The sequence below is a fragment of the Pseudopodoces humilis genome, chromosome 6 (genome assembly GCF_049639895.1).
Source record: "Pseudopodoces humilis isolate 2021_Gansu_Grassland_sample_001 chromosome 6, ASM4963989v1, whole genome shotgun sequence".
NCBI classification, from domain to species: domain Eukaryota; kingdom Metazoa; phylum Chordata; class Aves; order Passeriformes; family Paridae; genus Pseudopodoces; species Pseudopodoces humilis.
In genome coordinates this window covers 31,523,031-31,536,966 of record NC_142205.1, presented here as the reverse complement: position 1 = coordinate 31,536,966, position 13,936 = coordinate 31,523,031, and the positions used below count along the sequence as shown (strand labels likewise).

The following is a 13,936-nucleotide window of genomic DNA, read 5'->3' as shown; positions in this document are numbered from 1 at the left end:
TAACAGCAGCATTGTTTTTGTCTAAAAGAGATCCTCTACCACATCCAATGTGCCTGACTTCCTTCATAAGATGTAAACTAATTTCTTCATACAGCTTAGAAAATACCTTAGAGAAGGAGAGCTTCCAGGACTGGCTTATAGTTAGGACATGATAGCCCTCTGAAAGTTCCACTCAGCTTTTGGGACTAGTTGGAATATGCAGCTGGATCTGAGTGCTTCTGGCATATTCCAGACAGCAGCCTGTCACACAATGCTGCCCCAGCACCAGAGAAAATGTGCATGCCCTGGTGCTTGCTTTTGATGCTATGGAGTCTTTAACAGAACAGCACCTGTTTATACTGGGTGGGAAATCCCCATCTGAACAGAGCTGCCCTTAACACTTGACTCCTTAAGACTTTTCCCATGGTATCTGTAGGGCATGTGCTAACTTCTGGATGAAAGAAAAGTAGTTGCATGTAATCAAACCTATGTGCCTAGGTTATTTGTGATTATCTAAAAATGACAGAAAGGAAGAAGAAATTCTTATTTGGTCAGCACCTGCATCATCTTAACTCTTTTCTGTTTTTCAGGTTTTGCTGGAACTGCTGCTAACTGAACTGTGTCCTGAGCTGAGAGCTCATTTAGAGCAGCTTAATGCCACTTAGGTTTGAATCTGCACAATTGGACCACTAGAGAAATGTCTATGTTCAAGAATAGACATGAAACTTATTTTCCTCTTTTCCATAGAGGGCTGAGGACTATGATTATTTTTAGCATTTTTCTTTCCTCTTGAGTTTTTTGTGAAGTAAACAGACTTGAAAAGATCTGATGCTGTCGTAGAGTAGACAAAAAAAAAATGCTGTATAGCTGCCAATTTTTATTTAAATTGTTATATTTCACTACTCCTCTGTTTCAAATATAGATTGAAAAATAAATGTTCATATATGCTGAAAGAAACCAGAAGATATTTTAAACATTTATGGAAAGAAATTTTGCTTATAGTGGTAAACTAATGAATGTTGTACAGTTCTAATCTCCTCACTGAGGATCTGAGCATTCCTTTTCTTTTCTTGTGTATTGAGGAAGCCTTGTCGTGCAATACTACATGTAAAGCTATTGTGAAAATTTTATCAATTTTGGTTTTACCAAAGATTTCCTGTAGTTTGAAGCATTTTGAAGCATTTGTAAGCAATAAATATCACAACTGGATCGCAGCACTTGATAATGAGGCTGTACTGACAACAGATCAATGAGTTTGACCACACTAGTTTCATAAGAAATATGTACATTGCTTTGAAGTCTCTGTCAAAATTATGTATTGTAAACTGGTATGTCCTAACAGAATGCCTGTGTCAAATGTTAGTTCAGAGATTAGTGCTTATGAACTGCTTCTATGAATGATCAAGTAGACATTTAATTAAACCATTCTGGTAACTTCCCTGATATTATTCAGGGCTGTTTTATTCAAATGCCCCAATTTCAAATAACCTTTAAATCTTTCCCTTATTTTATACAAGGAAAGAAAACTGTCTTCAGTGGTTGTTTTTTTTTTTAATTTCTGTAAAAATATGTAAATATGATGTTAATGCACATCTAAATAATTAAACATCATCAAAAATCCGTAGCTGACACTCATTACTTTCTTCTCAATTTGGTACAGTTGTGCTCTTAGAAAAACTACTTGCAGTTATGACTGGCTGTATTGTAAGGTACATACAGTCTGTATGATCTATTTGAATCAACATTTTTAGTAACATCTAGCCTTCTCTTCCAACAGTTTCAGAAAAGTTTTCAAGTCATGGCACAGTCCTAAGAAGCAAGGCAAATTCTGCATTTATAAAGTTTCACAAGTAAACAGGCATTTAGATATGTGCAAGCTTACCATAGCAATCAGTAAGCTTTCCTAGTGGTTAATCAAAGTATCTTTTGATGAAAGATCCAGCTTGACATTGTTCAAACATACAAACTCCTAACCAAAAGATTTCCAACTATTTCTAATACAGAGGCAGTGTGAATGCAATATGAGGGACTGAGGAAAACAGGCCTTGTCCTGTGACATATACTGAATATTTCCATACTAATGTTTGGGGTTCCTTTTTCCACAGTTCTCTAAGTAGTATTTATTAGTTTTAGAAGCTGGTATGGTTTGAATTGTAAAGCTTGGTGTTCTGCTGGACAGTTTCCAACTCTAAGTCTCTGTGATCCAAAAGTAAAATGTATAAAGAATCTTAAGTAAATCTAGATGCTTTAGAAAGTATGGGCAAGAAAGTATAAGCACCACTAACAAGTTAAGCTTTAAAAATGGTTGTGGCCTGTGAGTGGGCTGTATGTGAAAATGAAACAAGTTTGGGTTGAAGCTTTTCAGAATATTAAATTTAAATAATATATATGCAAAAAGGAAACAACAATCTTTATTTGGTTTGGTTTTGATTCATGTGCTATGTAGCAATATGACATGAAAAAAATACAGCTGTCCCAGTGAAATGTCCTTAATAAACCTTTCAATCTTCAATACGATTTTTAAAAAATCTGTCTTGGCTTCATCTGAGTTAGAGAGTGTGAGCTTTTTACTTTCTCTTTATTTTAGACAAACTGAGTCAGTGAATTGCTTTAAATAATGATTTACAGAAAGTTGAAAAGCAAGCTGTAAGTCATGAACAGTCTATAATTTCTGGAGATTAATGATGGTTTATTGTAGGAAATATATTTATATACCAGTCAGTTAAAAGAAACACTAAATTCTCCCAAGATTAGCTGCCGATTCAAGGTGAGAAGCAACAGCAGGATCCAGATGGCATGCCTTTTAAAAACAAAGAGTATCAGAGTTCTGGTTTATAGCTACAATAAAATTGTATGGTATCAATATGAGATTAATAAGTCTTTAAGTGTAAAAAAATCTGAGGTGTTCAACTTGCTGAAGTATTGAGAAGTTAACATATTTGCATTTGAATCCTTTTTCTGATGCCACATAATAAAAAAAAAAGTATTTAAAAGTAGCATACTGGACTATAGTGTTAATCTTGAGTTTATTTTTTTTTAATTCTATGTGTTGGCATGGCATATGCACCACAGCTGGAAAAATAAATCTGCTTACAGACTGGATGAGTTTCACTCACAGCCATAATCTATTTCAGAACCCTTAGGGATGCCCATATTGTCTCATCTCTTACAATACTGACTTGTTCTCAGAATGGTAGGCCAAAACCAGAGCTGAGCAGTCAATTAAAACAAGTAAAACTTTAAGTAAGTGTAATTGTACAGTTAACATGAGAATTTTCCAGGTACCAAAAAACCCCTGGATACCCCCACAACTCTTTTAAAGTTACTTTTTGAGGGAGCTTCCTTGTTTATTTTGTTGCTTCTCTTTTGCTATTGATTTAGAGACACGTGACCCCAGTCATAGGAACTATCTCTTTATAGTGAGACATTAGTGACATTCCTAGACCAGTCTCAGGTGTACAGCAAGTGAATAATGAGTGAAGGTCGTAGTCTTCTTTCAGGTATGTCATACTGTTCTTTCAGTTTTGCTACACTTTAAAAGACAGTGGGAAGGGCTACACTCCTACAGAGCCATGCAGCAATTTAATCCTGATGGACCTCTTCAATGCCTTAATTAGGAATAGTGGTCATAATATCCTCCTCGTCATCCTACCCTCTATAACATTTTTCACAGTGGGAGAACAAAATATTTAAAATGTCAACTCAGATCACCTGCTCTGCTGAGCCTTTTCTTTCAGTGACTTCCCTGAGTAAAGACCCATAAAAATTGTTTGATAACTTATCATTTACATAACTCTCCATTCATTTAGATTGCACCAAGATGGATACCAAAGTATTGTACCTGCAGAAACAAATGGGCACTACATGCACAGAAACCATACAGTCTCTGAAGCACAGATGCCAACTTGCTACATTCCCTTCAGCTGGTGTAATTACCTTGTCTTGATGCCTTTAGGCATTACTGATATTACTCAACAGATTAATCTTCTATCAACAGATTAATCTTCTAGAGGCCATTAGGAGTATTTTTCCTCAAGCTCATTTTTCACCAGTCTTACTTCAAATTTAGAACTTTGAAAAAAATGTGATTTTTTTTTTTCCCCATGTATATTGACCAGAAAAAGCAGTAGATTCTCAGCTATCATGGAAAATGTAAGTATAAAAATAAACATGAGAATCAGTTATGGCAAATTTAAGTATCATTGATAAAGGTTGTAATTGTTCCAGAATCTAAAGGATATGGAAAAGTTATGATTTTTCAGTTGTGAGAGAATAACAGAAAGCAAATTAATTTGGTATAGAATTATTCAAATAATTTATCTAATTTATCTTGCAAGTTACCAAGCTCTTTGCTGTGGTGATTACCATAGGTTTTGTTGTTGTTGTTGGTTATATTGCTTGCTTAAGCAAGTGGGCAGATAGCATCCTTACAAGGCTATTTCAGTGGTTTTCAGTACACTTCTATCGCTCTACATTTTCTTGAAAAGGTTTTTTTTTAAACATAGTGTTGGAGTCCTTAAGGAATTAGCAAGTTTAGACTAGACTCAGATCCAAGGCTTCACTCAATTTCACAAGATATAAACTAGTCTGTAAGACTTTCTCCACTTACTTTAGAATAGTACCTCTCAGAAGCATCCTGGTCCTTCTGTGTGCCTCGGCCAAGCTGGAAGCATCTAGCTAAGTAGAAAGCAGCCATAGCAGCCCCCTTGGCTACATATGTTGGGTGACAATCACTTATCTTGGCTAGCATGTTGATCTCATCATTTTTTGTAGCCCTGTTGTGGAATTTAGAGCATTACATTAGATAATGCTAGATCAAGCAATAATTAAAGTTGACCATATATGACTTTGACAATGCCTCTTTTCTATTTACAATATTACCCAGAATAAGCTGAAATTTACATGTATTCAGTATCTTATGTGGATTCTTCTATTTTGTATTTGATTTTAAGCTAGTCTTATTTGAATATTGTGATATTAAACAGCAAACAAGTATACAGCTTTTGAAGTCACTTTCACCATACTTTATACTAATTATAAAAGGCAACATATTTTACGCTAATTGTTCCCATTAAATTATTTTATGGAAATTATATGTGGAAGAAAGACAAAGCCCGTATTTAATCTTATTTCATTACATGAGCAACCTCATGTAGTGGAAAATGTCCCTGCCCACAGGACTGGAACTAGATGATCTTTAAAGAGCCAACCCAGACCATTCTGTGATTCTATGGTTTGAAAATTTCCAGTTTTTACAAGGATATTGGCAAATCATAGTAATCTGAAAATCCTAGACTTACTGAGAGCCCCTGGTTATAAAACTCTGTCAGAAAAACTACTTATCACTGTCTCAGCTCAATTATTTAGTTTCTTCTGTATGCTTGCTGTCATCTTAGTCTCAGCATGTTTTTACTAAGAACCATTTTAAGAATCAGAGGGACAAAGTGAATGTTGTTTTAACTATCAAGCTATAATTATCTAGTATTGTCACTAATATTAGAAAATGCTATACCTAAATGGGAATTGATTTTTTTCTGTTGTTTTAAAACAGATACCCCCAAGCCCCATATCCTTTCCAGATACCAAAGAGTAATTATATGCTTCTTTACACATCATTTTAGCTGTGTCAGAGTCACAGACTTGACAGAAGAAGGAAAAGTGCAAGTAATTTCAGTTTCTAGATACTTCCTATAAACCAGTGTTTATGGAAGATTGTTCTCGATGACCCTCTGCACATCACTGCCTGCTAGATCACTTGGATGTGTTGAGAATGATCACCTAATTTAGTCCCATTAGGAATACAGTAACACAACTGTTATTATTTAGCAAGAACATTCAAATAAAACAACAGTAATATATTACCTCTTGTTTTTCCTGATATGTAACATTTTTCCCTTCCTTTCCAAAAGATAATCTACAGAATACTGATGCAAATAATGATATCCAGTCAAGTGAGGCAAAAATTCTACTTCAGCACAGCTGACTTGAAGAAAATACTGCAGCAATTGGTAAGTACAACTGTGTGGGATAACTAAATTATTTAAAGTGAAGTATCAGTAGGTAATGCTGACTAAGTATTAGGCAAGGTTATACTGTACACAGTCACATTATGTATATAATGTAACAAACGTAGTTGCTATGAACATCGGACAAATTTTAGCAGAAAAGGTATTGGTACTTGATACTACTGGCTGAACTGTTGGGGTTTTTGCCTCAAGGCTAACTTCAACTCTAATTAAGTGGAACTGTTTCAAGTATGGTTGCAGTGTTTTATTTCAGAAATGGTCACCTCTGACAGTACTGTGGGATTTCATTGCTATTTTCTGCAATCACAATTGCAGCTGATGAAGTGCACTTTATTTGTCTGGACAATCTACCATGCAGCATTTGACTGGAGGGGATTAATTCCAACCGAGACAGGCTAGACCAGACCAAACAGTTATCATGTACTGACAGTGCAGAAGAAAGAAAGGCAGCAGTCCAGAGAGAAACAATCCTTTCCAGCATGGAGTAGAGCAAACAGCATCCATAGCTGAACTACTGAATTACCAGAACTTCTGTTATGCAGTGGCATACAGTACACAAAGTGCAGCTTCTGTAAGATGGTAAGTTGTGACATATTTACTACTGCAGCAGCAGCTATGTACGCATACCCCAAAAAGCAAACATGTTTTTGTGTGCCACTTGTGCAAGCAGTCAATCTATCTGCATCTTATTTCCGGCAAATCAATAATCTGACTGACAGACTGAACTTTTAACAATACAGTGGTAAACTCTGGAGGTTTGTCACAGCAATGTTGAATGTAGTGGCACATCTTCACAGAAATGTATGTGAAATTTCATACATTTCTGTGAACACGTTCCACAGTGAACTGAAACAATACACAGAAATGTGCTGTTCGTCAGCCATAGAACATTGCACCAATAGTGCTCTTGTCCTGCTTGATTAATTCAAGATACAGAAGTGGACCTGAAGTGGTTGCACTTATGCCATGTTCCAACTAACTGGGAAATAAACCAGGCCAACCAGAGCAGCAACAAATGTTCCTTAGCTGCTTCCCAGGATGAGGCCCAGAAGACACCACCTCAAGTGTATGTGGACAGTGCACACAGCCTGGGGACCAAACAGGAGGAACTGGAGCTCTGCACCCACTCAAACTCACACAACCCTAGGAGTAACTGAAGCATGGTGGAACAGCTTACGTGGCAGGAGGACTCTGATGGACAGATAGGCTGTTTTGTAAAAGAAAAAGAGGAGGAGTCATGCTTTGAGTTAAGAAGAACCTTGAATGTGGAGAAGTCAACTATGGCAATTCTGGAAGCCTTATTGAATGCCTCTAGGCCAGGATCAGAGGGGTCTTGAGAGGTCTTAAGCATCTGTTACTGACCTCTGAATCAAGACAGTAAAGACCAACAAGACAGTGCTTGGGTTCCTTAAGTAAGCTTTGGGTAACAGAATCTGGATATTATGGGTGACTTGAACTACCCAGGCATTAGATGCAAGAAGAATATAGCATCTCCCAGGACACCCATAAAGTTCCTGAAACAGAGCAGTGGAGTAGTGCTGCTTCAAGCAAATGTCAGAATCAAAAAAACCAAAACCAAATCTGGAATGAGGCACTACTTGACTTGCTACTCGCAAATCAAGAAAATCTACTTTGTAGGATCTCAGTGAGTGATAGTCTTGGGTGCAATGACCACGATATTGAGCATCTGGGATCCTGCTGAGCACTCTGAGGGTTATTACCAACACAAAGGTTTTAGATTTCAGAACAGTAAACTTCAGCTCACAGCACAGTTGGGAGGGTCTCCATAGGAAGCTTCCATGGAGAATAAAGGAGTTAGTGAGTGCTGGGAACTTTTCAAGCATGCTCTCCTGGAAGCACAATGAAGTGTTTGTTCATCCCCTTTAAAGGTAAGGGAAGTAAGTGGAGCATAGATGCCCATGGCTTAACTCCAAGCTTCTGAGCCTGCTCAAAACCAAGGGAGAAACATACCAGTGACGGAAAAGCAGGTAAAGGGAAGTGCTGGATTCACTGGCTTTGTACACTTTTAAGGTTCAGCTGGACAGAATGCTGGGCCATTGTGTCTAGACTGTGCTTCTGCCAAGCAAGGTTGGACCAGATGATCACGGATATCCCTTCCAACCTGTGGGGTTCTTTGACACTGAGTGTAGGGGTTAAAGGGAATGGTGAAGGAAGGAGCCTAGAGGAGACACTGGACAAGGAAGGCAGGATTGCATGTGGGCATCTGCTTTGGATTCTATTTTATGGCTGTTTTGCTTTATAGGATCAGAAGGAAAAGTTCTATCATACTGAGTAATTGAGAACCTTATAGTATTTATTTTGTCATTGGCTATTCTGTTGTTAAAGATGTTTTGCAATTCATTATCTCAAACATTTCTTGAGCTTGAAAGATAAGACCATCATCTTTATTAATCATTTAAATCTCTTTTATCTGGTTTTGCATGAAGAACCCTAAAGAAAAGTAAAACAAAACTTACCTTTTGGCTAGTGCAGCAGCTTTTGAGTAAAATTTTCTAGTGTAGTAATATTCCACTAGATGGCCTTGAGCATAGATGTTTCCAAGTTCTGCTGCTTTTCTCAAACACTCCAAAGCAGCTTTAGTGTTTTGATGTGTACCTTGTCCATAGAGATACATAATGCCAAGTGCTCCTTGTGATTCCAGATTTCCATTGCCACATGCTTCTGAATGCCAGAAAAAAGCCTGAACAAGAGGCACAAAGATGGGAGTATAAATTACTTAGCTGATTTTCTTGTATATTGTTTCTATAAAAGCTTTTACACTAACCATCCTGTAAAAAGTGCTTAAACATAAAATAAAGAAGAATCCTTGTAAGGCTTTTAAACTGGCTTCATTTACTATCAGAGCTGCCAATCAGTGTTACCTGCTTGAAATATGAAGATTACCAAAGCTGACAAAACTTTAATCTATCATTCTTTCTGATACTCTCACTACAAAAAAAAAAAAAATCTTAGCTAGCAGTGTCAAGTGAGTCAAAACTAGGAATTCTGGCCATCTGTTCACACAGGCTTAAATGGATGATAATGTCTACTCAAAATACAACTTTCAGAGTCAAATATACCACTGTACTATTTCTCTGAAATTAAAAATTAATCATGACTAATTTTTATTTCAAAAGGTACAAGTGGGCTTTACCTTCTCCAGATCTTTTAGACTTGGCATAGAATAAAGCATTCCTAAAGTACTCTGGGCCTTTATGCTTGCTTTTGGATTTCCATCATCTGCAGCAGTAAGCCACAACCTAAGAAAATGGGGACAATAACATTTAAGAAACACACAATCTTAAAATTTTTCAGGAAAAGCACAGACTGCCCTTACCTTTCAGCCTCTTCAGTTGAATGTTTAACACCACATCCTTCATAATATGCCCTGCCAAGATTGTATGCAGCTGCAAACTTCAAGTGTCTTGCTTCTGGGGAATCAGAGTTGAGTATTTTATTCATGTATTCCACTCCCTTTTCCTAAAATTGAGCCATTTAAGTTATTATGTTCAGACTGTGAAGAGGATGAAATATATAACCTGAGATGCACTAACTTCTCGGCAAGACAGGTAATTTTTTTCCCCTTTGAAGAAATGCTGAGGCATACTGTCAGGACAGCTTGAAAAACACTGTCATACCAAAGCAGAAGTGATCTTTGGTTACTAGACAGCCCCTAAATTTTTGACCCCAGCAGATTTTTAGCGTGAAACATTTCCTTGTAAATGTTCATCTGAGTAATATATTACTCTTCTTCACTGACAAGATTTTTCCCAAAAATATTGTGCTTGCATAAATGATTGTCACATCCTACACTTGGAAAATTTTCAATTTCAGAATTCTGAGAACTTTTTAATATTGCATAATGTATTTGAAATAATAAAACAACCTTAACAAGAAGGCAAAGTGATACATAGTACACTTCCAAGTACCTGCATTTAAAATACCTTAGACTCATAAAGGACAAAACTGATAATGTTAAATAAGCAGATGGAGAACATTGCATATGAGCTGCTGGGCCTCAGAAGTACTTTGGAAATAAGATTTACAGTGTTAGGACTTAGCATGGACACCCTGTTTAAATACACTAGAAATGGTCCTTTATAAAAGGTTTTGATTTTATTCAGCTTTCATACTGTAATGCACAAGAAAGAAAGAAAGAAACTTTGGTAAAATGTTTCTTTGCAAATGAATGAATGTGGTAATTATGCAGGCATACAGAAAAAAATAAACCACCTCTAAACTTCAATCAGAATGTTTTCAGTTCTGCTGACAATGCTGTAAGCACCAGATAGGAGTCACATTTGTTAATATACTCTTTAGTTAATTTTTTTGGCCTTCTGTCTTATAATCTACCCTTTTATTCCTAATGCTTGTATTCTCTTCTCATGCCACTTTTTAAGATCATCTTCACCAACAAATTAACTCTCCTTATTGTAGCAAATCATTCCTTTGTCTTCCTTTATTGTAATATAATTCTTCAGTTTGAATTCTTCAAATTCTCGCAAATTTAATTTTTCATGTGTCTAATTTCAAAATATTACTGCCAATCTTGGCAGAAGCACAATCATCTCTGGCATCTATGCTAAAAGAATAGAAAGTACCTTGAAAATATCTTTCTGCCAGAGATTTTATGCTTTGAAATACAATTGTTTGATTTCCATTTGGACTCACTTTATTTTCATCTACATAAATTGCATATTAAAAAGTAAAAAATTTAAAGTAATTTTTTTAACATAGCTTCCACATGAAGTCCAACCAAGCCCTTGAAAGTTAATTTTAAAATAGAAACTACTGTATTATTTTATTCCTATTATTATTATAGCCATTTTTGAGAACTTCCTCACCCAGAGCCCTTGCTCTTTAATGATGCTCTGTAAACATCTGCACTTTATGCAACTAAATGAAAAGGCTGTTAATTTTAAACTAAATAATCATGCTTACAAAGAAGCTCCTAGTAATGATGAGCTAATATTAGAAGAAAAATAAAAAGTGTGCAGCTAAATTACTCACAGGGTCTTTTTTAGTGCCAAGTCCATCATAATACATTACACCAAGCTGATACATTGCTTGAAAATCTGTATCCTTGATTTTTTCAAATTGTTTTAATGCTTTTTCATACAACCCCTGGGAAAGAGAAAGCAAACAATAACTCTATGATATATACAGCCTTACAATTTTTCAACCTGAAGTATTTCTCTCATGAACAAAGAACAAAAAATTGCAACCACAGAACTGGCAGAAAACAGAGACAGTAGGTTAACAACCACAAGAAAGTCATACAACCAAAAGCCATTCTGACAAACTCTCCCCTCCCACAAACTGCCATTTTTTTAGTCTGAGGAGATAAAGTCTAACTCAGAGTCCCTGACCCATCTACCTGACATCCTTTAACACAGGCCAGCTGTTCTTACACCTCAAGGGTTTAACAGTCTGCTTTTACATCTCTGGTAAGGGTTGGTTTCACTAAGACTACTAAATCAGATGTCTGCCATACATTTCTTATGGAGTTATCACCTGCAATAACAGAGATACTTTCACTCCTAAGAATGAATCTCAGAGAGTACTTGCTTACACATTAAGTCTAAGAAGCAACCATATTTAAAACTACAGCTAAACAACTGTAATACAACAGTTAACTGAGCCTGGTGTCCTAACTGAAATATTTTTACACATAAACACTAAGTAAAAACAATAGTGAAATTAAAATGTTCTTCTCTATATTTTTAATTCAATTTTTCTGTGTGTTTTGATTAAAAAAAAAGTCAGACTGTAAAAGCTTAGAACCAAGCAACAGCTCAGCAGTCAAAAGTCCTCACAATGACCAATCGTCCCCTATAAACGCTGTCCAAGTTATTATCTTAAACTACTAATTGTCTTGGGAGCTTGCCCATTTTGATTGTGGGGACTTTGTAGTTTTAAAGAACTGAAGAAAAAAAGACCATTTTCTTTTTACAGCTAGCTGTCATGAATATCAGAAAAAGAAGTACACATTTAATCTCACCCTTCCTGGGAATTTAGTGCCATATGAAGAAGACATAGGGCTGTGATTAGGAAGTGGGTTTTTTTCTAATATCCAGCAGTACAGTGCTATGAGCATGTGCATTTTTAGGCACTACAGACATACATTAAAAAATCTGAAAATTAAAACCTGTTCAAAGAATAAATTTGTACATTTATTTGTATTTATTTGTTGTACAACGGGATGTACAACAATATCTATCGTGGACATCTAAGCCAGCTTGTCAAGTGAAACAGACAGGAGTCTGTTCATTCAGTTCCATGGAGTTAGTCTCAGGTAATTCATTAATGAAAACATTAAGGATAGGGCCCAGAAAGAAAAAAGCCTGAGTGAGCTTATCCTGTTCCTGCTGCAAACCGTGAGACTGATTTACACTGCACCACTGCTGCACTGTAAACAGTACTGAATCCCTGCATGTCACATTGGAAAATTCCTGACTCGGTGTTTGTACTACATTCTTCTCTATCTTCCTGAACTAAGTTCTAATTTTCACAGGAAGTTGAGGTTTAAGTTCACCTGCCAGGCAGTCTTACTCTGTTCCCTGATCATTTACTTTTGAAGACTTGGATGACCAATTTTAGCCAAAGTGGGCAGGGATGGAGATCATGAAGACAATAAATTCCAACAAATTCCGGTTCCTGTGTGGGGAACAAAGACTGAAAGCTGTGTCTTGGTTGGGGCTCACACTTACTTTAACTGAAAAAAAAAGTGTGTTGTATTTGGGCAGTAAAATGTAAAATGTAAAAACCTGACCTGGCTTGGAAGTTAGCTGTGAGGATAGGCTGCTGCTTGCTTTTCTGGTCCTTAGGAGACCTGTGAGAGAACTGGAAGACCTCTCTAGATGCTTGGGGAAACTGTAGGAAAAGCATATTTAGGGGGAACACCTGGTGATTTTAATGGGATACAAACAGGCATAGGGCACCTCTTGTAGGTTTTTTTAAGGTGTCTCGTTTCGGTGAAAAGGTGTTGAAAATTGCTTTATAATATTTACTAAAAAGAGGGAAAGCACAACCTGTTCGTAGTAATGCTGTCCATCCAGAAAAGGTGCTGGAGTATCTCCACCTGCCTCTCTCACCAGCAACTCCTCTTCTGCCACCAATGTACCACAGGAGCGGTTCTCTGCTTAAAAACAGACACACGTTTGAGGCTGTCCCCTAAGAGGTGGAATACAATAATGGTCTGAAGCTGGCCGGGTCCCCTTTTAATATGTTCTTCAAAAGACTAAGATAAAAGAGAAGGCTGTGTTACAAAACGGAAAAGTTGAGTGAAGACCGCCCGAAGGAAACGTTCAGTGAGGGCGGCATGACCCTTGTGTGCGCGCAGTCCGCCGCGGAAGAGATGGAAGCCGCACCTGGCCCAAGCGCGGAGCTGCCGGCCGGAGCGGGCTGGCTGGGAGCGCTACCTGGCACGGCAGGCTCCTGCGGCAGCCGCTCGCAGCACAGCGCCATCCAGCACCGCCGGTCCAGCTCCCCCGGCAGCCCCGCGCCCGAAGGCGGCTCGGGCCAAGCCTGCTGGGCCGTGCGGGCCCGGGCCCGGCCCGCCCGGGAACGGCCACAAGGGAGCGCGGCCGCGGCCTTCGCTGGTGCCGAGCTCCTGGCACCGCCGGCCCCGGATCTACCCCTGCTGCTGTGCCGGGGCCCGCCGCAGCCCTGCCCGGCCTGTGCCGGCACCCGGCGCCGCTCCGTAGCTGGGCCTCGGCTCCCACGGCTTTTGGCAAGGCAGGAGGAAGACTGGGAACGTGAGGACGCCATTTTCCGTTTGGGATTTGCGGTAGTTGCTCCACCTCCGGCCGTTGTCCGGTGCCAAACTGTCAGTGAGGGGCAGCACAGGCTGAGGGCCGGACACGCACCCCATCTTCCCTGCTACCGCCGGGCCTGGAGGAAATGAAAAGCAGAAGCCCAGAATGCTCTGC

General features: G+C 38.2%; 2 protein-coding genes across 3 annotated transcripts in view; one reads left to right on the top strand and one right to left on the bottom strand.

Annotated features, from left to right (window-relative positions):
- SNX25 (sorting nexin 25) overlaps window positions 1–2,976 on the top strand; it is an 84,863-nt gene extending 81,887 nt beyond the window's left edge. For both annotated transcript variants that reach the window (XM_005517664.3, XM_014263137.2), the window contains one exon: window positions 570–2,976. In XM_005517664.3, coding sequence (XP_005517721.3) covers window positions 570–644 — 75 coding nt within the window. In that variant the 3' untranslated portion in view covers window positions 645–2,976. The remainder of the gene's footprint in view (window positions 1–569) is intronic.
- On the bottom strand, window positions 2,648–13,554 carry LRP2BP (LRP2 binding protein). The gene is made up of 8 exons (XM_088056191.1): window positions 13,427–13,554; window positions 13,037–13,143; window positions 11,016–11,129; window positions 9,343–9,485; window positions 9,160–9,265; window positions 8,483–8,706; window positions 4,589–4,754; window positions 2,648–2,779 (listed from the first exon to the last, which is right to left on the bottom strand). Exons 1-8 carry the CDS (start codon window positions 13,470–13,472, stop codon window positions 2,714–2,716), a joined length of 972 nt encoding a protein of 323 aa, XP_087912317.1. The 5' UTR covers window positions 13,473–13,554; the 3' UTR covers window positions 2,648–2,713.
- Between the last annotated feature and the right edge of the window lie 382 nt (window positions 13,555–13,936).